Below are 27,816 nucleotides of genomic sequence, written 5' to 3'. Positions count from 1 at the left end.
AGAAGAATTTCAGTTTTCTTTTTCTGCTGATGCAAATGCTCAGTGCATCAACATTTTTGATTTCCACGGTTCAATTGTTCATAATTGCAATTCATCAATTTTCTTGTACAGAGGAGAACTTTTTGCATAGTCATATCAGAGAGATGCATCCCGATTGTTCATTTCGAATTCCAACATCAAATATGAATCCATCTTTTCAAGACGCGCAATTTGCAATATCTGAAAATACAGAGTCAAAAAACGATTTGAAGAGTCTTCTCAAAGCCGAATTAATAACTTCAAACACATCAATTTGCATTCGACAACTTGTGCTTCTGCAGAAAGAGGGCTGCTATTTGGTTTCTTCAAAGTTCAACTCTTCGCTTCAAATATGTTCATGCTTGCTAAAGTTTGCAGGAAGCGAAAAGGATGGTTTGTTCTTTGGAGGTTGTGGTTCGCTTTCGTTTTGGAATATTTCGCTTCACTTTTCAAAGAATGTGAAGACAATGTCAAGCCTTGTTGAAGTACCTATGAAAAATTTAAACTGGATTGATGATATTAATGCAGAGGTGCGTGATTCAGAATTCTTATCCTTTGTTCAAGGACCAACACCGTTTGTTCAACTGTCACCCTTGACTTCCATCACAATCAGCGAATGCTCCTTTTTTAATGTTTCACAGAAAAAAGTCAACGTGAAAACTTGCCTGCCTTTTTCTTATATGAATCCAGATAAGAGATGTGTAATGGATTCAGTGAATTGCGTTTCTGTTCAGAATCCATATCTGGGGTGCATCGTTGATGGAGCAACAAGTGCATTCATCTGCTGCAATTCGTCATTTTTGAGCTGTGAGGCAGTAACAACCAGAACGAATTTCAGCACAGGATTTAAGGAGATCAATGATACAACTTTTTCGTTCAAAAGTTCAGAAATACTTTATGGAGGAGCAATTTGTCTGACTGGGGATGCATCTCTCACAACTGCAAGATGTTTGTTTGAAAACTGTTCTCTCACCAAGTCTGGTTCCAGAGCAGCTGCAGTTCGAAATGAAGGATCAGGAAAGTTGATGTGTGAGAATACAGTTTTTCAAAATTGTTCAGCAAAAACAGCATCTGGTGCGTTTGATATTAGGGGAACAGGAGAACTCGAAGTTTCTTTTTCCAATTTTGTGCAATGTTTTGCAGGAGAAGGAGTTGGTGCAGTTGAGATTTACAAGCAATTATCTTGTCTTCTCACAGAATGCAATTTTTTATTGAATGAAGCAAATGGAGGTTTTGCAGGTGCACTTAATTGTTACGTTATAGAGCATGATTTTTCAGTTGTTTCTTGCTTATTCAATTCAAATAGAGCCAAAACTTATGCAGGGGCAATCAGATTTGATCACAGTCAAGTTTACGGTATCACTGCAACACTATCTGATTGCATTTTCATAAACAATACAGCAAATGAAGGAAATGATATTTATGCACATGAAACATGGACTGGAAAATTGAATCTTGTTGCATCAAGGTTGTTTTCCACAAGCAATCAACCCAGAACGATATTTGCCTGGGCAACTGCAGAGGAGACCTCACATTATGTGATCGATCCGCCAAACAGCCAGAATAAGATTATGATTACAACAAATGGCTACGATTGGGATAATTGTGGGAGAAGTGACTTTGACGAATTCAATTGTCTGACAATGAAAAAAGGAATAGAAAGAGCCAAGATAGAATCGATGAGTTTTGAGATAAAAGAAGGACTGTTTCCTTCAGGCCAAATTGATATTGGGTCTTCAAATGTTATTGGAAGCGGATCTGGAACATCGATGACAGCATAAAGTCAGAGATGAAAAGTGGAGAAGAAGCACTTTTCAGAATAAGTTCTGGAAAACTTCAAGCATCGGAAATGAAGTTTATTCACGATGGTTCGAATGAACACTGCAGAAGTTCATCGCTGTTTCTGATGAGCGAAAGTTCTGGGCTTCTTGTTCTTTCTTCTTGTCAAATAACTTGCGAAACTTCATCTGCAGAACAGTCCTTTTCAAAGCCTCTTATAAGTTCAGAGAATGGCAAAGTGACACTTGACTTGTGCCATATTGAGGGCTGCCAGTCTTTGAATGCATTCATCACAAAGCAATGTGGAAATCTTGTTGTGAATGATACGTGCATCTCAACAATGACTCGGCAGTCCGGGAATGGGGGTGCTATGGAAGTGATATTGGTGGATGATGCAGAATATATCGTAAAAAACGTGTCGTTGAAGCAATGCAAGGTGGGAACAACAAATGAAAAGGGCGGGGGAATCTATTTGGTTCTGTGCGAAAATTCAACAAGTAATTATCAATTAGATTCTGTGAATGTGTCAGGAAATGATGCAAAATGGGGAAAAGATATGTTTGTTCAATGTGTTGACTTGAATGCATCAGTGACAACAAGTCAGATTGTGAATATTAAAAACGATGATGGCGACAATTTGGATTTCTTTGGGATTGACAGCACAGTATTTCTAGATGCTCCAGTGAATCTGTCCTATTTTTTCTTGCACAGGCAATCGTTAGAAATCGAAATAAGTCAGTCTGGAAAGGATTATCCGGGATGCGGAGATGATGTATTTCCCTGCAATTCGTTCTGGAGAGGATACAAAAACTTGGCAATTGATGCCACAAACGAAAAAAAGGAATTGAGGATTGATGGATCGACTATCATCCAAGACCAGTTCATTTTGTCTTGTTTGATGATACGCTCGAAACAGGGCGAAGAAACAGCGAAATTGGAATTTCAGTCCATTGTGGAGACAGGAAGTTCAGATGTGATGCTGTTGAATGAGAATAATTTGGAGTTTGACAGAATCTGCTTCAACATTCCATCAAGTTTTATAATCTCGATATCTTCTCTAATTTCTTCCTCAGACAAGGAAAACTCGAACCTTGTTTTGAAGAAGTGCTCATTTGAAAACAAAACCAAGGATTCCATCACATTTTCTCTTCTTCTTGTTCTTGGAGGAACTCTTCGAGTCGAACGATGCACAGTATCTCAGATGGCTTTTGATTCAAGCCCTGTGGTTGTTTCAAGCAAAGCACTTGTCGTTCTTGGAATGCTCACTATTTCCTCTGTGGAACTCACAAGTTGCCCATTAGTCTCAATTGTTTCTGAAGAGCCAAGCGACAAACACACAAGCAGAAATGAGGAAGTTCAATCACTAACATTGAGTTCCTGTTCCTTTGAAGGAATAACCTCTTCCAGTTCAAATATGGCTTGCATTTTATCATCAATAATCAATGCTCCAGTTTTAATTGATCAGAGCTCATTAATGACTATTTCATCAAAAGACAGCAATGATGGAGGAGCTGTGGGAATATCCATTCAAGAGAAAGGTGCACTCACAGTAAACAAAACAGAAACAAGCAGATGCGAATGTGAAAGTGATGCATCGGGAAGAGGTGGGTTCCTTTTTCTGAACTGTGTGGACAATGCGAATATGATTAAATTTGAGGATTTGCATTTTACCAATAACATGGCAGCGATTGGTAAAGACATGTTCATTGTTTGCAGCGATCTCACAGAATTGGTCAATTCAACCTCATTCAGCTTTGCCATGGATATTGAACATTCCAAACGAGCAAATTTACTGATGGGTTTTGATAGGACTCATTTTGCCAATGCTGAAGATCTTTTTATTTTCATTTCAGGATATTTCAATGAAACTATTCACGTCGATGGGGCAAGAGGAATAAACAGTATCGCCTGTGGAAAGCCAAACTTTCCATGTAATTCGTTGAACTTTGGATTGAACAGAATACAGGGTGAGGGAACAAAAAATATTCTTATATCTGGGGGAAGCTTTCTTCTTGAAGAAGTGCTGATAGACAATGTCACTGTTAAATCAGAGCAAGAAAACTCATCATCAAGATTGGTTGTGAATGAGACATTGGCTAATTCTGTTGGAGTTGCAATATCTGCAAGCCTTGTATCATTTTCATCAATCAACTTTTCGTTGCCGCCAATTTTCACCAATTTGCAGAAAGCTCTTATGGAAACATTGGACGGTGAATCGTGCTTGAGCATTTCTGAATGTTCATTCAATCTCCAAAGCGAGGGAATATTGTCTTTCATTCTTTTGTCAGTCAAAAATGGAGAATTAAATCTTTATTCATGCTCATTTGAAATACTTCAAATATCAAAGCCTTTTATTGAATTTTGTCAGTCTTCGGATTCAGCTGGTAGGATATTGACGATTGAACATTGTTTATTTGGAAGTGTAACTCAAAGTGTCAACAGCGCCTGTATTTTGATAACAACTATGGTCAATGATGCAAATGCTATGCTATCAAATTCATCATTTACTGTGTGCGCAGCTGATACGAGTGATTGCGGAGGAGCGTTGCATGTGAAGATAGAGGAGGGAGGAAGATTTGAGATAAACGATACAAAGATTTCTTCATGCTCTGCCATTGCAGGAAAAGGAGGTGGAGTGTTTTTGAATTGTCTTTCTCAGGAAAACAAGACGATTCCATTCCATTTCAAAAACATAACGTTCTCAAACAACAAGGCGAGGATAGGAAGAGACGTGTTTGTGAAGTGCTTTTCAATTTCCAAACAAATCAGCGAAGAACAATTTGATTTAGACTTTCGTGAGCCACCGTATGACAGGTTTAATGCGATCTGGGGTGTGGATGAAACACTTCCAATTGAAGATGTGGATCTTATTCCTCTTATTGTTGTGTATCGCAGCGAGCTGATTTTTGTGTATGGAGTGAATGATGAGGGGAATGATGCGAAGCCATGTGGGAACTCAACAACACCATGCAAATCCTTGAGTTATGGATTGTCTCATATAATATCTTCAGCATACAGTCAGCTTCTGATAGATCGAGAATGTGACATATCACAAATTTGCACTGCAAACAGTGTGACAGCTAAGAGTCTGAATCCAGCAACGCATGCTGTTGTGCATCTGAGAACGGAGATTTCAGAACCGCAAAGATCAAAGTGTATTTTGGAAAGTGCTGAGACCGTGAAATTTGAATGTGTTTCATTTTTATTTCAACATGGATTTGCTTCAACGTGCAAAAGCATATTCATTCAAATGAATGGATCATTGGTTGTTGCATCCTGTTTATTCTCCAGTACTGATCAGAGCATTTGCATCAATCAATCATTGTTTTCAATTGCTTCAGGATCATTTGACATGAGCAGAACAAGCGTGAAACACATGATCACTTCAAGGCCGTTGTTTGAGCTGAGGAGTTCTTGTTTTGCTCAGCTGCAAGCCGTTGAGTTTGGCGAATTGACATTAGGAAGCTCACTGATCGATGCTTGTGAAGGCTCAAATCTCATCATTAAAGAAATAAACACTTCAGATATCACTGTTAAAAACAGTTCTCTAATTTCAATAAAAGAGCGAAGCATTTCAAAAATGAACGAGGAGAATCTTGAAAGTTCTATTATGATAATTCACTCGAATGTCTATGGGATCAAACGAATGACACCAGGTGCATGCTTGTTGTCATCATCTTCTTCCATTCCAACTCTCTGTCGAATCTCAAACTGCTCATTTGCTAATCAGACATCATCTTCCACAAATGCACAGATTATTGATATGTCCAATAATGTTTCCATTGAATCTTCGTTTTTTGAAGGATATCAAAATGATACCAATATCATCGATAATTCAGCAATTGAAGATGCATGCCATTGGAATGGATCGTTGATTTATCTTTTCAACAGCACTAGCCATTTGAAGGACACAATCATCACAAACTCTGCAGAAGGGGGCATATCAATTGATCGCGGAAATGTTGATATCACCATGGGGATGTTTGTGAACAACACGCCTTCCCTTTCGCAATATCCATCAGCTCGAAGAAATGTTGTCTGCACAGGCTCTGCTGTGGTGGATGTGGTGAGTCTGAAGGGAGGCGACGGGTGGAAAGACAATTCATCGCTGTGGATTCTGAACGAGAGGTGCACTCTGAAGGGTTTGGCCTCAGATCGGCCATCTGCTTTGTTTGTCCCTGAGCTGCGAGGGGTGCAGATGGAAGTGGAAGGCACACAGGCCAAGCTCAGGTTTGTGGGTGAGCTCTTGCTCCCCTGCAACCTCTCCTGCCAGCTGGTGCGCTCACTCCGCTCTGAGCAGCACATTGAGAGGCATGAGTTTGGGGAGGATGGGTTTGTGGATGAGCACGAGGCCTGGTGTGCCGTTTCATCCTCAGAGATTGAGCCCGAGGCAGAAGCAGAAGAAGAATCAGAAGAGGTGAGGGTGTGTCTTCTGTTTGGGAATGCCGATTCTCCCTCATCAACCCAGTCATTCATTCTGAAGAATAGAAGTGAAACAAAGGCAAAAAGAGATGAAAGGATCGTTGAAGGTGGAAATGAGAAGAAGTCGTGGTGGATTCTGGTTGTAATTGTTATGGCAATTGTTCTTTTTGTGGTTTTGATGATTGCTGTGATTTCTACTGTTCGTTGGAGAAAGGTGAAGAATGAAGCCGAAGATCTGAGAGAGATTGTGAATGATAATATCAGAAAAGATCCAAAGCTGATTGAGATGGTGACGATGGAGATGTCACCTGAAGAGCAATGGAGGAGAGCAGAGAGGGAGGCAGAGAAGAAGAATGATGAGAGGATGAAGAAGAGAATATATGAGAAAAGCTTGGAACACTCAGAGTCATCAGAGCATTTGTTGAGTGAGAGTGGCTCAACAGAATACATCCTTGGAAGAGACTCAGACAAGATCCCAGAATGGATGTTGGAAAAGGTTGATGAGAATGGTGAGGAAGAAGAGACAAGAAAGCGAACACCGTCACCCTCCATTTCATCCACATTCACAACTGATTCAGACTCAACATTTGTACGAGGGGAGGATATGTGTCCTACCACCTCATCGATGTCGAATCTGGTGGATGCAATGGCCTGTTCATCGCCACACGAGAAGTTGATTGTTGATCTGAGGGATTCGCTGTTCATGCTGCTTCATGGGAGGAACGAGAAGAAGGAGATGGCGATAGGCACTCTTCAGGAGAGGGAGGTGACAGCTGCACAGATCCTGTTCTGGGTTGCTAATCTTGCACTTCATTCATTTGACGAGATGGAAAATCCTCTCTCATCTCTTGCGAATCTCATTCCACATATTGTACTGTTCTCTGAGCACATGGTCATCTGCATTGTGATACACTCTGACTTATTGTCAGATGATTCGGATTCATCGTCGATCTCATCATCAACGGTTGTGACATCTGTCAGTGGTGATGATGATGATGATTCCCTTCCTTCATCCGCGTTTGAAGACGACGACGATATAAGAAAAGAGTGTTTGAGGTGGAAGGCACCAGAACTGCTGATGAATAAGAAGATGGGGGCAACAAAGGAATCAGTTGCCTTTTCGATTGGGATGATGCTATGGGAATGCTTGACCTTGGAGATCCCGTTTGGAGAGTATGAGGCCGACGTGGCAGGACAGAAGATAGTGAATGGAGAAAGACCGAATTTTGAAAGAATAAGCACTTCCTCATTGCAAAATGTTGCCAAGTGCTGCTTGTCTGGATGTGCCTCTCAGAGGAAGACTTTGGCTTTGTTGAAGCGCGAGTTCATCCAGCGCTTCCCTCCAGGTGCAGCTGTGCTAACAATGACAGATGCTGTCAAATGCTACAGTGGATGCTGTGGAGAAAGCGAACGCGCTAGAGATTCAGAAAGCAGAAGTGAGCAGGAAAATTTGAGTTTATTGTGAAAATGTATTAAAATCATTTTGTTTTTTCGATCTTCTATATCCCGTTGCATTTGTGAAGAAGGATTGCGATACCAATATTCCTGTCTTTGTCTTTCTATCGAATCGTTTGAATTCTCAAACGGATGCTCGGCTGCACAGATATTAAGGTATTTGCCTCATTGAAGCAGCGGATATTAGTCAGCACTTGATCAGTTTCAGGAAAAAATTGATATTCTTTGATTTTCCCTTCATATAGTAGCTTTTCGTTATTGTTGAAAAATTGTTTTCTTCTTAAAGAAATGCGTTCAATAAATCAAGTTCAATAGGTACTTCGAGCAATTTGAATATGGAAAGAAAACCATATTCTTTATTTAATTATTCTTTTCGCGTGATAGTTTATTGAATGTTTGAGTTGTCAGTATGCTCCATCATTTTCATATGATTTGCTATGAACGTGATAGTAGCTCTGCTGTTTTAAATGAACAATTGCTTGAAAATAAATGCCATCTGAAGATTATTATAACTTGTTGTTGCATTTTTGTATAATTTTGAAATCCAAGAAATCTGTTGGTAAAAAGTTATATAGAATTATTTGTAAGAAGTTTATTCCACCAATAACATTGACTCCTTTTATTTCCACCAAAATCTTCATTGGAATGCAAATGATGCGAACTCACTTAAGAACAATTAAATCTCTTTTTTTGAGGATGCAATTCATAAACATCTTAAAAATGTTTAACTTGTATGCTTTTTTTTTCATGTCGTAAATTCCGTTGCAAGCCAATTTATTGTGAATTTTATCAGAAAATATTGATCAAATGAAAACGAATTTATGATGGGAGAGTTTTGTTTTTTTCAAAATTTATCTTCATTCCAAATTGTCGTATTAATATAAGTAAATCACTCAAAAAATGAAAAAAAAATATTAGCATATTAGAAATGCATATATTCATAGTTATTCACAAAGCACGAAGAATAATTTATTTCTTAAATATTCTTGTGTGCTAAATGCTACAAGAATATAAAAATCTCAAGAGGAAATGTGAGTGAAAAAAGATTGAATAAAACAAAAATGAAAAGAAAAAGAAAACATATATTTTGCTTAGTTTCATTCTATGAAGTCGCAAACGGTAAAGAAGCTGTATAAGAGGGAGCAGAAGGTTGTGATCTTATTTGACGAACTGCTTCGTTAATGAGCTGTGTTGTTGAATGAACAGAAGGAAATTCGGATGAAGTCGATGGCTGAGATGATGCCAGCAGCATCTTTGGAGGAGAAGATTGATGGCTGGACTCGGTCAAAGGAGAAACTGCTGGAATGCTAATTGGAGAAGAAGATGACGCAGATTCAGTTATTTGTTGAGTTCTATCGACAGGCGGCTGAGTTAAACCTTGAGACTTGGTCTGGGACTGGGACTGAGGCTGAGGCCGAGGCTGATTGGATGAATTGGCTATATTAAGAGAAAGGAATACATCATTTGGCGAGGTTGATAACCGTGTTGGCTGCTTAACAAAAATGAGCGATGATTTGTTGGCATCCGGAGATGAAACTGATTTTGCCACAACAGATGGCAGAGAAGGGTTGTGGAAGGAGCTGCTGCTTCTTTTGGATTGTGCGGACAAATTGGAATTCTTTGGCATGTCAGGTTTGCTGCTCATGTGGTGATATCCAGACTGAGATTGGTATGAAGAGGAAGGCCTGAATATTCGAGGTTGTGTGGCTTGACTGTATGAATTCTTCGATGGAGTTGATTGTCTGTCATTTTGCTGATCGAAGTGATCACTAAATATTGATTGTAAAGAAATAGGAGAGGGCGATGTCTGCTGATGATATCTGTTGTATTTTTGCTTTCGAAAATTCTTATTTTCGACATAATTTTTGGCATTGGCAACGATCAAAGATTGAGAGGATGATGCTGCACTTTGTGGTGAAAATCGAGAAGTTCCATGATAAGAAGAAGGAGAAGATGATTGTGAAGAAAGTGCTGTTGGACTATGAGAAATGCTATTTGATCTGTCACTCATCAACACATTGCGAGCAGGAGAAGTTTGCATTTGAGCATCTGCACCTCCAGCTGTTTTTTGCATTTCCATTCCCAGTGAAGTTGATGAGCTGCTGATGTTGCTCTGGCTCAATGAGGAAGTATTTGTTGAGACTGAATTGAAAGGCTGTGTCTGATTCTGTGTGACTTGATTTGGAAACTGTTGTTGTTGCAAGGAAGAAGAATTTTGAGTGAAACCATCCTTTCGATGGGCAGACTGTTCTTTGTGAAAATTAGAAAGGAAAGTGGACAGGATCGAATTCGTCTGTTGCATCGTTTGCTGAGTTGGAAGAGATGAGGAAAATGTGAATGCATCAAGAGACGACGAAAGCGAAGGCAAATTTTGTTGTTCCTTTTCATTGTCTGCCCCTTCAAAAACAATCGGTTTTGCATGGCGAATAATTTCTGTCTGCTCTTTTCCATGTGATTGTCTTTCTCTCTCTTCAAAATTTGCATCCAGATTATTCAAAACAATTGTATCCTTCTTCGGAGAATGTGAATCGGCCTTGCTTTTCTCTTGATCTTCGACTGAAGAAACTTTTGATGTGTTATCATTTACATCGCTATGCCCCAGAGATTTACTTTCTTTTTCTTTTTCTTTCTTTTTCTCCTTCCCTTTCTCCTTCTCCTTCTCCTTCTCCTTTTCTTTTTCCTTTTCCTTTTCCTTCTTATTCTCTTTCTCCTTTTCTTTCTCTTTCTCTTTCTCAATCTTTTTCTCATTCTCTTTCTCATTGTCTTTCTCTTCTTCTCTCTTATCTGCATCATAATGAGATATTTTCTCCTTCAAATTCTCTATCATAGTTGAATACATTTGCTCTATTTCTTCAAGTGACTTCAGCATTTGAAGTATTTCTTCTTTTTTCTCGACAACTTCTTTCTGCTTTGAAACAAGCTCATTCAATCGCTTTCTTTCTTTTTCGATTTCAGCTCTTTTTTCTTCTTCCTCCTTTTTCTTTGCTTCTTCTGCTTTTTTCTTTGCCTCTTCTTCTTCCTTTTTCTTCTGTTCCATCATTTTTCTTTCCTCCTCTTTCTTCTTCAGTTCTTCTTCTGCTTTTCTCTTTTTCTTCATTTCCAATTTCTTTCGCAATTCCACTTCTTTTTTCCGAATTTCTTCATTTGCTTTCAACTTTTCAAGTTCTTCTTTCATTTTCTCTTCTTCTTCATTTTTCCTAATTTCTTCATTTATGTTCTTTTCTTTATTGTCCTTTGCTTCATCTTGCACTGAACTCTGTTTCGTTGCTGCTTCTTCTTTTCTTTCTTGCGCCTCAATATCTTCTGGGCGCTTGTCAAAGCGCCTCCTTTTAATTTCTCTCTTTTCTGTCTTGTTCTTTTCATTTTCTTCTTTTCCTTTCTCTTTTGCTCCTTCACTTTTATTGCTATTCCCATCAGTCTTGTTTACTCCATGAGATTCAATTGAGCTTGTGGCAATGCAATTTTCTTTGTGAGCAGCTTGAGTTTCATTTGAAAATTCGTTGCTCCTTTGTGATGGCTGTGGTAATTGCTCTTTTGCTTGCTCTTTCGATTTTTGAGCATCGTGCTGCTTTGTCTGTTCTCTGATGGTGTTCTGTTGAGGTGGAGCAGATGGCACAGAAGCAACAGATGCTGCAGTTGACTGAGACGATGGAGCTGCAGATGGAGAAGTCTGCTGACGAGAAGAAGCAGAAACAGATGTATGAGGTGCAGCAGAGTTCAAAGTGGTTTGTGTTGTATTTTTGGCTGGATTAGTTGCAATAGGAGAAGCTGAGGGGTTGACACGAGGAAGTCGCAGACGAATAGAATCACTGCGATGAGTCGAGCTATTTGCCAAAGAAGAATTAGTCAAGTGATTTGAAGAAGAAGCTGGAACAGAAGTTGTCGAAGATGAAGCAATTAATGTTGTCTTCGATGAAGATGATTGCTTTCCATTGGATTCTTTCTGGCTTAAAAAAGAATTCAACGGATGTGGCCGCATCATCGAAGCCATACGGCTTTTAGAATAATTGGTTGTTCTCGGAGGATGTTTGGCTGAAGATAAGCCAACTGAAATCCAAGATATTCGAGATGACGGAACTGGTTTATTAAAAATGGAATCAGAAGATTGATAATTTTTCGATGGAGCAAATTGAGATAAGCTCTGTACATTTTTGTGGATGTGCTTATTCAATGAATCAGGAGATAACAAGCTGATCGATGGAGAATTGAGTAACTTGTGCGCTGATGAATAAGTCAGCTCATCTGGTGCGGTTTGTTGCTTTTGAGATTCCTTCAGAATATCAGCAAAGGTTGGCATGCTTGTTCGTTTGCTATTCTCAAGCAATTTTTCATTTGTTGCAGCAAGTTCGTCTTCGACTGTTGCCGAAGAAAATTCCTTTTCACCATTGCAATTGGAACATTCATTGAACCAAGGAAGAGATGGAATGGCAACAGAATGGCTGATTGCACTTATCTCGTCATTGCTATGGACAGCAAAAGGATTCATCGGATAACAAAAGGGAAGAGAAGAGAAAGAAGCTGCATTTTCATTTGGATTAAATGCGGTGTTTGTTTGAGATTTTGTTTTGTTGAATGGAAAAGATGAATAACATTTCTGGACAGGTGACTGATTTCTGCTCTCATTCAAATTGCTTCCATCGAGTGAAGTTTCAGTCGAACAAATGTCTCTGAATTTGATGTCTTCTTTTGTTTTTTCTCTGAATTCCTTTATTTTCTTTTTTTCCATTTCTTCTTCCATCGCTTTGTTGAGTCTATCCTTCGCAATCCTTCTTTCTTTTTCTTTCGTCCACTCTTCATCAATCATCCCTTCCCCGACAACTCTTATAATTCTCACCACTTTTCCTTCTCTTCCTTCTTTTCCCATCCCTTTTGCATTGCCCATCCGCTTTGCGATCTGCTCCACGTCTTTGCTGCTCAGCAGGGCGTCTGCCACAATCAGAGTGTTCGCACAGGACAGATTGTAATCAGCACTGAAGCACTGAAGAGGCATCAGCAGCACAGACGGCGGTGGAACAGAAGAGAAATACGACACCTCTTTCATTCTGCCCTGCCCATTCGCCTTCTTCCAAAGAGCGAAGGTGGATGTTGATGCGAATGAAGAGTTCGATGAAAAGATGTTGCGGATCAAAACGAGCGGAGAGATGAAACTGGAAACAACAATCGCTTTTTCTTTTGGTGGAAGATTTCGGAGAATGTCGAGTATGAACCGAAGTTGAGAGGAAAGAAAAGAGAATGATATGTTGAATTGGATATTTGCATTAGCCTTCAGTCGAGGTGGTCTGAATGAAAAAGATGGAAGTTCAGATGAAATGGCAAAGATTTGTTCATCCTCTTTTTTGACATCTGTCTCTTTTTTTGGAGATTGAGGTTGTGTTGGGGAAGACGAATTGGTACCTTCAGTTTCATTTGGAGAAGAAGATGATTGTGAAATGGCAGTTGTTTGAGTCAGTTGGGCATTCGATGATGTGATATCGCCAGCTGTTGAGTCATCTCTCTGAAGTGCTCTTGCATTTATTATCATGTCCAGAATCTTCCTTCTTCTTTCTATTTTCATTCTTTCCAGATGCTTCAGCAAAGTTGATGCATTTGCTCTGTCATACGTAAAATGTACTGAATGAAGAAAGCTTCGATCACGATATAAACAAAAGCTAGTAACAGAAGGAGAAGGAGAAGGAGAAGGAGAAAGATAAGAAGGAAGCGAAGAAGAGAGAGAAGAAGAAGATGTTGATGAAATGGATGAAGTGGGTGTGCTGTTGAAGTGCGATGAACGAGAGAGTGAAGGTGAAAATAATGTGTGAGCGGTTGTTTCCTTCTTTTCCTGATCATTTTTTGCAGAAGAAAATGTATCCAAGGAAGGATATCCAGATGCAGCTAGCAGCAAAACAGTGGCTGAGTGAAGAAGAGGCAGAGGAATTGAACGTCTTTTGTTGCACCTCGCTCCGCAGATGGGGCAAAAGAGGGAATAAGAAGGCAACAGAAATACAGCAGAAGAAGGAGAACAAGCCAGCTCCGCAACAAAAGAGAAGATTGAATATGATTTCAACTTTAGCGAACGAGAAGAGGAATGCAATTGAGAAAGAGAAGCTGAAAATGATGAAAGAGAATCTGAGTTTGAATGTGAATGTGAATGCGATGGTGAAGAAGAAGAAAAAGAAGAAGAAGAGGCAGCAGCTGCAGTAGCAATAGCAGCAACAACAGAAGAAGAAGATGAAGAAGAATGAAATGAAGAAGATGAAGATGAAGATGAAGAAGAGAAAGTATTTCCATCTGAAGCTCCAAATCTGTGATGTGCTCTTTGCCTTTCAGCAGAATCAACAAAGCAATGCATCAAGCAATCAGCACACACAACGTGATGACAGGGCCAAAGAGCAATCAGAACAGAATTGCTGACTGCAGAATTCATCTTCCTCTTGTTGCTCTCGTTTTCAATCCTTCCATATCTTTGATTCATTTCGTGTGTTTCAAGATTTTCTGAATCATTCAAGGCAATTGCTGAATTCGTGTTCATTTTTCCATTTAAATCTTGCATATTTTCATTTAATGAATGGAATTCCCTCCCGCAAATGCTGCAAAACTTTGTGAACAAGAAATAAAGAGACGAAGGAATATTCGCAGAAGCTAAGGAAACTGATGCTTTCGAATTGGCACATCCAATTTCTTCGATGCCGTTTTCCTTAATTATTTTGTTGATCTCATTGTAAAGTTGCTTCAGTCTTTTTGGATGCGATGGAGGCAACTTATTATTAATTTCATCGTTTTTGTCACAACCTTCTTCGATGCTCTTGTTTGTGCTTGTCTTCAGATGTTTTGAACCGGAAGTTTCATTTGCTTCTTCTTCTTCCCCCTCTTCTCCTTCTTCATTCTGCTCATCGTCTTTTCTGCTTTCAACAACAACAGCAACACTTTCCTTTCCTTCCTCATTCAGCGGGACTTTCATTCGCTTGACGCCTTCCCACTTCTCTTCGCCTTCTTGTTCGGCGCTTCTTGTCCTCTTTTTCGGTCTGGCTTCGAATTCATCAATTCCATCGTCTGACTCGTCATCTCGAAATATGACTGGCTTTTTCTTAGCTTTTTGCTTCTCAGACGCTGCTAACGAAGAAGATGGTGTTAAAGAAGGTGAGGGAGAAGGCGAAGGTGTTGAAGAAGGTGAAGGAGATCGACTAAGAGCAGAAGTGGGAGCAGAAGAAGTTGAATGTTCAAGTGCATGCAAAGGAGTTGGTGAATGCAAAATGGAAACCTCTGAAAAAATCTGCATATTTTCATTCGATTTGAAAATGTGTTCTCGATCTTCTTTCTCAATTCTCTTTATTTTTGAATCTTTTTCGGTTTCTTCTTTATCTTCTTTTTCTTCCTTTTCGCTTTCATCTTCGTCATCTCTAATCAGATCATAAGAACCGCTTTTCCAAGTTTGCACTGGTCGAATTGAAGGAAGAGAAAAATGTATTCCTTCTGTCTTTGGAGCAGGCACTGAGTTAACAAATCGTCTTTGCTTGCCTTTTTGATACGACTCTTCTTCTATTTTGGGGGGTTTTTGTTGTCTGTTGCATTCGCTTTCTTTGTTGCAATTGTTATCGCTGTCGCTATCACTGTCACTGTCACTGCTGCTGCTGCTGTCGTCTGACTCTTCTGTTTGGAAGATACCCCATTCTGCTTTCACACCCACGCCTTCTGAAGAAATGGTTGAAGGAATCGAACTTTGCGATTTTGCATTTTCTGCCGTTTGAATAGTAGCTGAAGAAAAGGAAGAAACCGTTTTTTCTTTTGAGGTGTTAGTTTTCGCTGTTGTTTTATCAAACGGAAAAAGTTCTTCGAGATCATCACTTTCATCAAAATCGTCTTTGTTCGTCTGAATTTTCACTCTCTTTTTTTTTGACTTGCTTTCAATTGCCTTCTTTGAATTGTCTTCGTCATTCTTTTCCATTTGCTTCTTCTCTCTATCATCTTGTTCGCTTTCAGATTCTTTCAAGTTTTTCTTATTTTCTTTTTCTTTTTCTTTCGCTTCTTCTTTCTTTGCGATATCAAGTGCACCTGTTGAGTCATTTTGCTTTCTATCTTCGGTATTTTTATCTATTTTGTTGCTTCTTTGGCTTTGAAGTTCTGTGCGCAGCTCTTCTGCATTTGATTGAATTTGCGAAGAAACAAAAGAATGACTTGATTGTTGATGGTTTTTATTTCCCGAAGCCAAAGTACGAGAATCCATCCAAGTGGAGGAAGAAGTTGAAGCAGAATTCATTAATTGCCTTGTAATAACATGTAAATCGTCGTGTGTTCGCTTCTTTTTCACCATCAATGGATGCTGAGACGTCAAACATCGCATTAACTTGTCATGATAGCTTGAAAGTGAAGATAAAACTTCCAAAATTTCGTTTCTTGTTGCTTCTGCATTTTTTTCAGCAGAAGAATCAGCGCAATCATCACAATCGTTTTGTAAGATTTTACAGGTCCTTTTGCATTGAGCAAGTGATGTTTGAGCTGAATGTGCATCTTCTGTTGGAGAAAGATGGTGATGCTTCATGAGCAAAGTTGGAAGGAAATGAAAAGCTGGATGATAAAAAGAATTGTTATTGATTTGCTGCAGTGGGATAGAAGTCGGTAAGCATCGAATGTTAACATTTTTATATTGAAGAAGCGCTGTAGAAGGAGATGCAATGATTAGAGAAGCTGGCTTATCAAGTAACAATTTTTTAAGTTTGCATTTTTTTCGAAGAATCAGATGACTCAGTAATTGCTTTTGATTTTCCTGAGAATACAAGCAGTCTGATAAAAGGTGGGAAGGTTGAGGCTCAATGCTCATTTCATCCACGTGAATATCTGAAAACAGTAAAAACTAAATTTCATAATATAGATGTAGAACATACAAATTATCAAAATAATAATAATTGTTATTTTCGAATAGAAATATTTGAGTATTTCCATTATAAATCCATATAAACATTGTTAAAAGTATTTTAAAAAATAAAACATAAATGAATCATACGTTTCTGACCAATGATGATAAATTTTTCGCGTTCAGAATTATGTCTAAAATAAAATTTTGAGGAAAAAACCCTTCTCTACTTAAAGAATCTACAAAAATAAGAGGGTGCAATGATTCGTGCATCAGAAGATGAAGGAATTGAAGTGTCATTAAGCAATCATTCAAATAAACTTCAGAATTTTTGTTGCATTCATGTTTATCAACCTTTTCTTTCCCACATCCCTTTGTCTTTGCATTTATGATCGATTTTGGGTAATATTTTTCAAAATTCATCTTTAGTCCTTTGCTAATGCATTCGTCCGGTAAATTAGTATGAAAATAATTCATTATGCGAACAATACGTTTCATCCAATCTTTAACAATGTTTGTAGAAATCTTCTCCGCAAATGTTGAATTGATTTGAACCAATAATGAACAATCCTTTATAAATTCTTCATCATGATGTGGATCCAAACGCGTAGATGATGAAGATAAAGAAGACAGCAAAGCCAAAGAAGAAAAAGGATTCGTTTCCAGCAAATTCTTCGAATTTGCTGATAACATATTGTATAACTGCATTGTTAATTATTTTCTATTTATGCTTAAAAAATTTTATATCATAAAATGTTTAAAGAGCTTGATAATCAGTATTTTTGCTTTTATATTAATTTATTATGGTTATTTTGGAAGCGTAAGTGTGATTTTTGTTCTAAATCCTCAATTATTCATGATTGTGATATTGTTATTCTTTATGAAAGAAAACGTGAAATATTTTTCTCTCTTTCTTTAATTTTTTTCTCAATTTGTATTTTTATGTTGTATTCAAATTTTCCCTTTTGTTTCTCAAATATGAATGATAAATTGTGTAAATGATTGATCGATAATCTTTCAAAAAAATGAAAGAAGTTTTTAAAGTTTTCAATTTGAAATAATTGGAAACTTATTGTTTTTAAAAAAATATTCAGAAAAAGAAAAAAATTGAAAGAGAAACTGATATGTAACTTTCAGTTGAAAGTATTTTTAACAAATACACCAAAAATAATTCATTTTCGAAAATCAACATTAAAATTTCGGAAAAAATAAAATCATTTTGAGAGATATGGTATATCAGCAATAGATACATCTCTATTAGGTTAATCAATATTATCGATTTATGAATATCTACTGGGTGTTATCATCTTGTGTAATAAGTTGGTAGGCAATGGTAATAATATAGAGATCGATGATTATTGCTGATACTCTCAGGGGTTTCTCATGATTAGATATTCGGTGATGTTCTATAAAGAAGGAGTTATTGATAAGTGTAATCGAGATATATCTATAGCTGATATGCAATATCTCCAAGGAGGAAAATTAGCTAAAAGATTAACTGGAAGATTAACGAAAGTTATGTTCAAGTTGGTAAATTAATGGTGAAACTGTGTGAAAATTGGTGTTTTCGTTGATGAAATTGTTGATGAAAAACATGAGTTGAACATGTATCGAACGTTGATGAAATCGTTGACATTATCGTGAGTGAAATCGCAAATAAAAATAATTGATTTTGTTTTTTGTTTTATAGCAAATGGGTCTGAAGAAGATATACGCAACTGTGAAAGAAGCTAAAGCGGCTCAACAAAAACAGATTAAACAGTTTCAGGAAAAGCGTAAGGAAGAAACTAAGTATTACAACGAACATGTATCTGAGAAACAGAATAAGTTGATAAAGATATTGAGGAGAAAGCTTATCGAAGATGATGAGCTGTTAGATGAGTTGATGGAAAAAGTTAATGGTCATTTGCCTGGACCAGGTCAACTGAGTAGTTGATTCGGATGTTGTGGCTGGGAAATATTGAGTTTTATCTCCGTTTTTTTCACTTGGACCGGGTGGACTGGGTCAATCCTATTCTTGAAATTATGTGTGCAAACGGGCAAAGTGAGCAAAGTGGGCAAAATACATTTAATGTGAAAATTAACTGTTCCTCGTTCATTTTCGACATTAACCTCAACGTCATCTTCCCTGTAAATTCAGGTAAAAAAAATAAATCTGTTTCAAAAATATTTATTTTTTTTTTTTCTAAAATGACAAACCCCCAAACAGACTCTGACAACATTATCCAACAATTAATTGATTCAATGTCAACAGAACAGCAAACGCTTGGAGAACTAATGAAAGATCACCTTGTTGATTTGTTCGACTGCAAGAAATATTCTGACAAGAAGCAGGGCCAACGACACACTGGAACAGCTGTCGATATCAGCACATGTGAGGATCTTTTTGTCGTTGATGTTGATATCAACAAATCCCTCCAAGCTGAACAAAAACGAAAACCATCAGGATTTCCATTTTCGAGAAACTCCCCCGAAATGAAGGACTTGTTCAAACAGTTCATGGTGGTCTTCATTTTTATTGTGAGCTGTGTGGTTATCCCCATAAATGTTCGTCACAAACCAAGATGATAACGAGTCCAGAGTTCAATATCGACATTTTTGCAGGAATTGGAGATGGAAAACAGAGGCTTGTTGTTCAAGCTGAAACTTCATACAGAGAGATGAAAGATGGCGAGAGAATCATCACCAAATACATTCCCCTCAACAATTACAGAGAGCTCAGAGATCTTTCATCACTTGAGAGTGTTCTTGACATATTCGGTAAGAACCTCAAAACAGAGAATACATTAGCGATAATTGCAGCTGAACCACACAATCTTCTCACAAAAGATGGAATTGTTGATATGTCTCCAACTGTCGCTCTTGCTCTTGTAGATGGACTCAAAGATGTTGAAATACATAACGACACAGATTCTTTGTCACTTGATTCTGAGTTAACTCTTTTACCGTTATTTGCAGCTCTCAATCCTCTCATCAATATTAATGGTTTCAACAACAATTCAATTGATTTTCTTTTCAATCAAATCAGAGAAACAGCTGCTCTGACAGCAAATGCAATCACTCACTATGAAGAGAAACAAAACAGGCACAGGGATCACAAGTCACATCCATTTGTTCTTCAAAAGATTGTCAAGGGATGGAATCCAACATGTTTCAACGATATAATCATTCCACTCCTCAGAAAAGAGAATGAGCAAAAGGAAGAACCTGCACGAGAGATCACTGTTCATGAAATAGATCTCAACTCATCGTGCTCGTTCTCTGAAATCAGGGATTAAGCTTGTCGAAAGCAATTATCCTCGCTGTCTGAAGTCACTGAAGATCTAACAAAAGTTCTAAGATTTGATGAAGCAAGGATGGAATTCAATGTGAAAGAGTTTGAAATTCACACCTCCTGTTATTCAATTACATTCAAGACAAAATCAGCAATGTGCGAACTGTTCAAAACAATAAAACTGTGGCATGATGACAAAAAGACTCTCACAGTTGAGACAGCTTTCGAACAATACTCACACGTTCTATCGATTGATGGGGTGAAGTTCTTCTCAGATAACCCTCAAATATTCTCTCTGTTCCATGGGTTCAAATACCAAACGGCAAACGAACAAAATGACGAAATCATCAAACCATTCCTTGATTTTACACAAGAAGTTATCGCCAACAACAACGATGAACTCTGTCAACACATCCTCTGTTGGATTGCGTCAATTGTTCAAAATCCTGGTCAAAAAGCAGAAACATCACTTGTTCTCAAAGGTTTACAAGGAATTGGAAAGAATGTCTGGACATATGTCCTTGCTAAACTGTTGACAGGATATTCATGTCTAAATGTCACAGAGATTGCAGAACAAACGAGACAGTTCAACTCCATCTTCAAAGGGAAAATGTTCATTGTACTTCATGAGTTGAAAAACGTTGGAGATGATCGAACAGCTAACTTTGACGTATTGAAGAGTATAATTGCAGATTCAACAATCGGAATAAATAAGAAGAATCAGCCAAGAAGAACAACTGAGAACGTTGCTAATTTCATATTTGTGACAAATCACACTCACCCTGTAAAGATTGAGATTGGTGACAGAAAATATGTTGTTTGTGATTGTAACTCAAAATATAAGAACAATCTCACACTCTTCAAGGATTTCACAAACTCTTTCTACGATGAATTCTATGAACAACTTCTCTGCTATTTCCTCAGCAAAGATCTCTCCAATTTCAACATAAGGGCTATTCCAACAACGGAGGCAAAGGAAGATATCATTGCAGCATCACTCTCTGTCATCGATTTGTTCTGTCAGGAGCATGACAATAAACTCAAAGAAGTGTGGAGATGTTCTGGTGCACTATGTTTCAAACCAGCTTAATACAAGAACGATCGCTCATTCCAACCAGCAATCAAAGACAGATGTGAGAGAATACGAGTAGGTGGAAAAGGAAATCAAGTGTGGTGTTTCAAACTCAAGCCAGAGTCTGAACAACTCCTCAAACGAAGAGAAGATGACATGGACTGTTCTGTGGAAATCAACTAAACATATTCGTATTTTTGGAATCATTCAAACAAAAACAATACAACTGATGTGTTCCACCAACTATTCCATGTGGCAATGTGGCAGAATGACAACACAATCGAAAATGAGTAAGAACCCTCGAAATCATGCCAAATTAGGGGGAAAATGCTTATGTTGGCAGAAATGGCATGTTGGCAGCTCTTTTCAGTTGAAATTAAAAGATCAGGTTTACCGGTTTACCGGTTTACCGGTTTACGCTTTTGGCACGGAGATTTAATCAAATATTCCCCTTCAGCTGAGTCATTGATATTACCACAATTCGGTGTCCTGGACACGGGTTGACACTTTTTCCAATCAAAAATAAAGATGTTGGCAATCAACCATAATGCAATCGTGACTAATGTTTGATATAATCTACGACACAACAAACGTGTTCAGTCAGTTATATTTCATCAATAAACACATTTATCCCAATCAAGCCTGTGCAGGCAATAACCATTAACTTTTTCCATCAACTCATCTAACAGCTCATCATCTTCGATAAGCTTTCTCCTCAATATCTTTATCAACTTATTCTGTTTCTCAGATACATGTTCGTTGTAATACTTAGTTTCTTCCTTACGCTTTTCCTGAAACTGTTTAATCTGTTTTTGTTGAGCCGCTTTAGCTTCTTTCACAGTTGCGTATATCTTCTTCAGACCCATTTGCTATAAAACAAAAAACAAAATCAATTATTTTTATTTGCGATTTCACTCACGATAATGTCAACGATTTCATCAACGTTCGATACATGTTCAACTCATGTTTTTCATCAACAATTTCATCAACGAAAACACCAATTTTCACACAGTTTCACCATTAATTTACCAACTTGAACATAACTTTCGTTAATCTTCCAGTTAATCTTTTAGCTAATTTTCCTCCTTGGAGATATTGCATATCAGCTATAGATATATCTCGATTACACTTATCAATAACTCCTTCTTTATAGAACATCACCGAATATCTAATCATGAGAAACCCCTGAGAGTATCAGCAATAATCATCGATCTCTATATTATTACCATTGCCTACCAACTTATTACACAAGATGATAACACCCAGTAGATATTCATAAATCGATAATATTGATTAACCTAATAGAGATGTATCTATTGCTGATATACTATATCTTTCTTTTATAATGATTAATTCAAAATCGAAAATAAATTATTCGAATTCATATATTTTAATTTGATTTCGAAAAACAATAAATGGGTGATTTTTTTTGATATCATAAAAAAAGATCAAAAATCGAAAAAATAAATTCTATTGTGGTATTTATTGATCAAAGAGTTTAATTGATTTTTTTGTAAATATTTAGCTTTAATTTCTGTAATATATATTTGTAATATATATATAATTCACACCTTTTTCTAGCTTTTGGTGAAATAGAATTTTTTGATGAAGTTATAAGAAATTGAACCAAAAACAAACAAATAAAACTTCAGAAAGAAATAGAAGTTTCAAGATTTACTGAACAATACCAACAATTGTAAAATAAAGACAAAAAACATTGGAAAAGTTTGGAATTTTATTAAAATTATTATTTTTTTGATTTTCAAAAAAAGAGAACTGTTCGTTATCTTTTATTTCTTTGGATTTAACATCACAAAATCATCATTCCAGCTTTGTAGCTCAGCTTCAACAGCAAAACAAAAGAAAGAACTGTGGAAAAGAATATATTTCCAACAATAACAACTGATTCAAATTCGTTATCTCTCTCTATTCTCCTGATTATTTGGCGTTCAAACTTTCTTCTCCATCCCCTTTGTTCTTCATCCAAAATTTTCCATTATTGTTTCTTTCACATTCTCATTCCACATACATCCTCTATCGCTCCTTAATCGCCAAAGAAATTCATTCCACTCATCATGCACTTCCTCTTCTTTCTTCTTTTTCTTCTTTTCTTTATTTCCCGCTTTTTCTTCTTCATCTTTCTCGCTGAATGCTCCCTCTCCCTCAATTCCTCCAACATCACCGACATCACCTCCACTGCCACCCCCGCCAGCTGTGTCCTCTCCTCTGCCACCTCCCCTGCCCTCTCCCTCTCCCTCGCCAACTGCACCATCACCAACATCAACTCAGAACAGTTGAGCCAACAGACTGCCACCAATGGCGGGTGCATCTCATTCACCTCATCTGCCCCTGCCAACACATTTTCAGCGAGTGACACAGCCTTCTCCACTTGCTCTGTGAGCGAGGATACAAGTTCTGGAGGAAAAGGAGGTGCTCTCATGATCGAGTACAACGATGATTCAGAAGTGTCAGAATCCTCCTTTTCCATCACCAATATCGTGTTTTCAGCCAACGAGGCGAGTATTGGAAGAGATATGTATTTTGTGTGTGAATCATTTGTCGCTTCTGTGAAGGAACCCTTGTTCACTTTCATGACAAGCATCACTGAAAAAGACAACTCGGCTGCTGGACATGACAAAACAAAAGCATTTGGCGATTTGGATGTCGATTAACAAATCTTTATCAACGGGCATACAGCTGACAATGAATACATGGATGGTCATCTTGGCATCAAAGCAATGTATTGCGAGTTGGAAAAGACACCCTACAAGAGGACACAAAATGCGACGGGGCTTTTGAAGAAGGTGCAGATCATAAGGCAGAAATCATTTCATCAGCTGACTTGTCGGTGAATTTATGTGCAAATGAAGGCAAAGCCGAAGAAAGATGGGGAGATGGCACACAAAATAGAAGAAAACATCTTATATGTGCATTTGATGAAATCAACATTGCCTGTCGGGCATTTATTCTCTTCTTTCATAGAATTATCCATTAAATTTGCCTTTTCAAATAAATATGTTTCCTTCATCGTTTCATCTTCTCGACGCATTGAAGGCGTGTGACGTTGTGTAACCTGCTGAACGCTATTTTTGAGCTCATTCATTTCATAAAAGAATTGCTCAAATACTCTTTCTTTTTTATCTGCGCCTCTTTCAGCTTCCAAATAAAAAAGGCAAAATCGTCCTCCTTTTTTGATTTCGCGCCGACTAATCAGCTTTTTTCGACTCGAAATCATTTCTATTGTCTCATAATTTCAGCTGATATTCTGTGATAAAATAAATAATTCTTTTGTGCTTCCGAAAAGAAAATAAAAGATGAGGTCTAACGATGAATTCGACGTGAGTTGAAGAAATGAGATAATTTTTTGCTAACTTTGTGACTGCTGAATTGAACAAAACAAACATTTGACTTAGTCGATGCTCTGATCCAATGCAAAATAAGAGGAAACAAAAAAGAAGAAGTTGTAGAGGGCGCTGATGACAGTGATGACGAGGATAAAGAGGGATATTCTGCTTTTAATAAAGTTCATTGCTGAAATGAAGTGGATGTGACTGACTATATTGATGATGAAGAGGAGGCGGTGGTGATAAAAGGTGAGTTGAAAGTGAAAAGTTGAATGAGAAGAGCCTCAGACAGAGATGGAATATCATGCAGATAAATTGATCTTTTCGTTTCCCTTCCTTTTTTACTATTTTCTCATGTTCTTTCTTCTTCTTCAAGTCTTTCAGCTTGCCTCTACCAGCTCCTGGATCTTCTTCTGTTCTCCTAAGACCATGTCCTTCGCAGTCAGTATTCGTTTCATATGCTTGTCAATATCTTCTCTGTCAATAGTGACTTCTGCAACTCCAGCTCTGTCAGCTTCTTGTTCAGCTCTTTGTTCTTGTAATGTTCCTCTATCATCTTGTATTTCACTTCCAGCAGAACGGCTCCTAACGCTCTTAACTTCCACAAGCCTCCCAAACACTCTTCTCTCTTTCTATTTGCACAAATAAGATTTCTTTCTCGTTTTTGAAGGTTTGTTTTATTCTTTTTTTATTTCTTCTTTTCTGTTATCTTTTTCAGTCTCATCTGCATTTTTTATGGAAGCTCTTTCTTTATATTCGATTTTCACTTTCAGGAATTTTTTGCTCATAAGATTGACTTCTGAAGATATATTCGCATTCTGTTTCTTTTTTGTAACCTTTCTCTTCTTCCAATTGAACACTTCTTGCGAGCTCTCTTTCTGTCCATCAAAATTTTCTTTTCTTTCGCCAATTGCTTCCTCTGATCATCTTTCAATCTTTTCTCAAGCTGAAACTCTTCTTTTTCTGTCCCTCTTTCATCATCTCTAAAATAACTTCCTTTCCCCCTTCTTCTTCTCATTGTTCACAATCTCTTCCTCACCTTCTTCACGGCTTCTTTATAGATATCCGATCATTATGTTTCACTTGTTCATGCATTCCTCCTCTTCAGCCGCCCCAATGCAAACGAAAGCTAAATCTTCAACTTCTTCGAATAATTCACGAAATGTTATTTATCCAACACATCTTCGTTCCTGAGTCACTTCTCTTAAATAAATAAAAAAATATATTCGAATGCCCAACACACATTTCAATGAATTATACACAGAGATGATGACTATTTCGCACAAAACGTCAGAAACAGGTAATGATAACTTGGCAGCTGAAAGAGGAGTCAGCGCAGACGATAAAGGTGCCTGTGAAGCAGATGTCAGTGACATTTGCGAGGAAGTGTTCGAAGAACAGTGTGCTTTTCCAATGTCAGAAGACTTTTATAACTTGAACAATCCATTGGAGATCCGAAAATATAATTTGAAGGCAATGTGACCTTTTGCTCTTTTCTTTACTGGAGCGTTTACAAACTTTGTGTTTCAAACCTGGTATTTTGTTTTATTTTTCCTTCAGTTTCTCGATAGATAGAAGCAAAAGACAATTAAAGAAGGTTTCTATATCCTTAAGATTCTCAGCATAGTTCTCTTTGTTCTGAAGTTGCAACTGCATTCCCAAAGGAGGCAGACGAACTGCGCTGCCTTGCTTGTTCGTTGCTCCTGTTGGAATAAGCCCTTGAATTTACTGAATCCCTTGTGATTGCATAAACCACTGTTGCATTATTCCTTGATGAGAATTCAATGGAACTGAAACTGAACAAGAACCAGAAGAAGAGCCAGTAGACGGATTCAACAAGGGAGGAAGAGAAACATTCACTCCGCTAACTTCATTTTCATCAGTCATCCTTCTTCCTCCATCACTGATGCTTCGAGTCTCCTTCAGCAGGATCAGTTTCCTTTTGTTCTCTCTTGGTGTTCCTTTCATGGCAGGCATCGTTGGAATGAGTTTGAACATCCCAAACGCTTCTCTCTCCTTCTCCTTCTGTAAATCCTTATCTTCTACTCCACATTTGCCTGCGCTGCTATCCTTCAGCGCCTGTTTCGTGGCCTCATTGAGCTGAATGCAACTGGTCAATGTTCGCTATTGCAGTGTTAACGCAGCAGCTGCTAAAAGCTGTTCAAAAGGCTGCCTCGCCAGCGCCAACATAAACTGATTCTCTTCGTTTCTCGCTTTTTCCAAAACAGTTCTGATCTGCTGAAGTTATGTGGTTATTCAAATGCCCAGAGATTTCGTCATGTGCTCAATTACACTCACTCTCGGTGGCTTCTTGAAGATGATTGGTTGGTGTGGGGAAATTTCCAGAGAGAAGGAAGAGGAAGATTGAGAAGGCATAGGATAAGAAGAAGAAGGAAGCCTTTTGATTTTTCCAAAGTTGAGAGTGCTGCGTGGAGAGCGAGTCGACGGGGGAGTAGTCGTCAATGCAGCCTGAGTGAAAGTTGGAGGCAACAACAGAAGAGGAAGAAGAAGAAGAATCATTCAATGAAGAAGAACGACATTTTGAAGGGAAACGATGATACGAAAAGATCTGCTATCCTTCTGAATTTGCACAAACACCATTAATGGAAGAAGAAGATGAAGAATTATGATTTTCAATTGAAGAATTCGAGATGGAGGAAGTGAAGATCGCTTTTCTGATATTGCACCGAAGTGAAGCGTCAAAGAATTGTGCAGCTATTAGTGTTCGCAGCTCCACAACACACACACACACACACACACACACACACACACACACACACACACACACACACACACACACACACACACACACACACACACACACACACACACACACACACACACACACTTATCCTACTGCAATTTTTCCTTTGATCGGCTGAATCGTCTCAACCTGTGACATGATCAGTGGATGGCTTTCTTCCTAGTCAAACAGAATTCCACTCTTCTCTCCTTTTTTATATGCCCTCTTCTACGGCGCCGGTTGCCTCCTCACAAGAGGACACACCTGACACACCAGCCTCCGCCCCATGCTCCAACCTGTCACACTCATAAAGTCAATTCGCTCATGATTCAATAAATATTGCTGAGCAGAAAGAGGAAAAAGAGGAGCCTAGAATAGTTGTCTTTTTCTCATCCACAAGCGGCTCTGCTCCTTCCTTCGCGATGAAACCGTCTCCTGCCAGCAGCGCTTGCAGAACTGTTTCAATGTGAGTTATTCCTTCTGTTCCATCACTTCCTCCTCCGGCTGCTCCTTGTGCTCCTCCTTGTGCTCCACAAACACCCATCCCTATTCCATTGTTCGATGATGGAGAATGATTCGTTCCATTCACATTCCCATCTCCTCCCCCTGCTCCTCCTCCAACATTCTCGTTCATCCCATTCATTGCGCTGTTTCTGCTTCCCAACTTGATCTGAATCCTAACAAAATATCCCTTTTGCATCAACGGACCGAAGCGCTGGAATATTGTCCGCTTTTCATTCGCCTGCACAATCCCTCTCGTAATAGAATACTCAAACAGGGGGAAATAAGTCGCCCATGCATCCAGCCGCTCCACTTCAGTCTGGTACAGGCTGCAGTCAACGCTTGTCCCTCCTTCGTTCCGCAGCACAATCGATTATATCG

The 27,816-nt window shown here is 38.2% G+C and overlaps 9 protein-coding genes across 9 annotated transcripts; 5 read left to right on the top strand and 4 right to left on the bottom strand.

The window, feature by feature from the left end:
- Positions 1-485: 485 nt before the first annotated feature.
- Positions 486-1,799, top strand: MONOS_14842 (uncharacterized protein; the record flags this gene model as incomplete). Its single annotated transcript, XM_067867678.1, has 1 exon — positions 486-1,799. One exon carries the CDS (start codon positions 486-488, stop codon positions 1,797-1,799), a length of 1,314 nt encoding a protein of 437 aa, XP_067736340.1.
- Positions 1,800-1,867: 68 nt separating this feature from the next.
- On the top strand, positions 1,868-7,684 carry MONOS_14843 (uncharacterized protein; the record flags this gene model as incomplete). Its single annotated transcript, XM_067867679.1, has 1 exon — positions 1,868-7,684. The coding sequence occupies one exon, from the start codon at positions 1,868-1,870 to the stop codon at positions 7,682-7,684; it is 5,817 nt and encodes a 1,938-aa protein (XP_067736339.1).
- Positions 7,685-8,776: 1,092 nt separating this feature from the next.
- MONOS_14844 (uncharacterized protein) lies at positions 8,777-17,304 on the bottom strand (the record flags this gene model as incomplete). Its single annotated transcript, XM_067867680.1, has 2 exons — positions 16,652-17,304; positions 8,777-16,501 (listed from the first exon to the last, which is right to left on the bottom strand). The coding sequence occupies exons 1-2, from the start codon at positions 17,207-17,209 to the stop codon at positions 8,777-8,779; spliced, it is 8,283 nt and encodes a 2,760-aa protein (XP_067736338.1). The 5' UTR covers positions 17,210-17,304.
- A 1,387-nt stretch (positions 17,305-18,691) lies between these two features.
- MONOS_16527 (uncharacterized protein) lies at positions 18,692-19,069 on the top strand (the record flags this gene model as incomplete). Its single annotated transcript, XM_067869430.1, has 1 exon — positions 18,692-19,069. The coding sequence occupies one exon, from the start codon at positions 18,692-18,694 to the stop codon at positions 19,067-19,069; it is 378 nt and encodes a 125-aa protein (XP_067736337.1).
- Positions 19,070-19,161: 92 nt separating this feature from the next.
- Positions 19,162-19,779, top strand: MONOS_16526 (uncharacterized protein; the record flags this gene model as incomplete). Its single annotated transcript, XM_067869429.1, has 1 exon — positions 19,162-19,779. One exon carries the CDS (start codon positions 19,162-19,164, stop codon positions 19,777-19,779), a length of 618 nt encoding a protein of 205 aa, XP_067736336.1.
- A 150-nt stretch (positions 19,780-19,929) lies between these two features.
- Positions 19,930-20,865, top strand: MONOS_16525 (putative Poxvirus D5 protein; the record flags this gene model as incomplete). Its single annotated transcript, XM_067869428.1, has 1 exon — positions 19,930-20,865. One exon carries the CDS (start codon positions 19,930-19,932, stop codon positions 20,863-20,865), a length of 936 nt encoding a protein of 311 aa, XP_067736335.1.
- A 2,026-nt stretch (positions 20,866-22,891) lies between these two features.
- MONOS_12896 (uncharacterized protein) lies at positions 22,892-23,449 on the bottom strand (the record flags this gene model as incomplete). Its single annotated transcript, XM_067865553.1, has 1 exon — positions 22,892-23,449. The coding sequence occupies one exon, from the start codon at positions 23,447-23,449 to the stop codon at positions 22,892-22,894; it is 558 nt and encodes a 185-aa protein (XP_067736334.1).
- Positions 23,450-25,916: 2,467 nt separating this feature from the next.
- On the bottom strand, positions 25,917-26,711 carry MONOS_12895 (uncharacterized protein; the record flags this gene model as incomplete). The annotated part of the gene is made up of 2 exons (XM_067865552.1): positions 25,917-26,291; positions 26,490-26,711. 2 exons carry the CDS (start codon positions 26,709-26,711, stop codon positions 25,917-25,919), a joined length of 597 nt encoding a protein of 198 aa, XP_067736333.1.
- Positions 26,712-27,256: 545 nt separating this feature from the next.
- On the bottom strand, positions 27,257-27,634 carry MONOS_12894 (uncharacterized protein; the record flags this gene model as incomplete). The annotated part of the gene is made up of 1 exon (XM_067865551.1): positions 27,257-27,634. One exon carries the CDS (start codon positions 27,632-27,634, stop codon positions 27,257-27,259), a length of 378 nt encoding a protein of 125 aa, XP_067736332.1.
- Between the last annotated feature and the right edge of the window lie 182 nt (positions 27,635-27,816).

The sequence above is a fragment of the Monocercomonoides exilis genome (assembly GCF_001643675.1).
Source record: "Monocercomonoides exilis strain PA203 chromosome Unknown scaffold1-2713096, whole genome shotgun sequence".
NCBI classification, from domain to species: domain Eukaryota; phylum Preaxostyla; order Oxymonadida; family Polymastigidae; genus Monocercomonoides; species Monocercomonoides exilis.
This window is presented reverse-complemented; position numbering and strand designations above follow the sequence as displayed.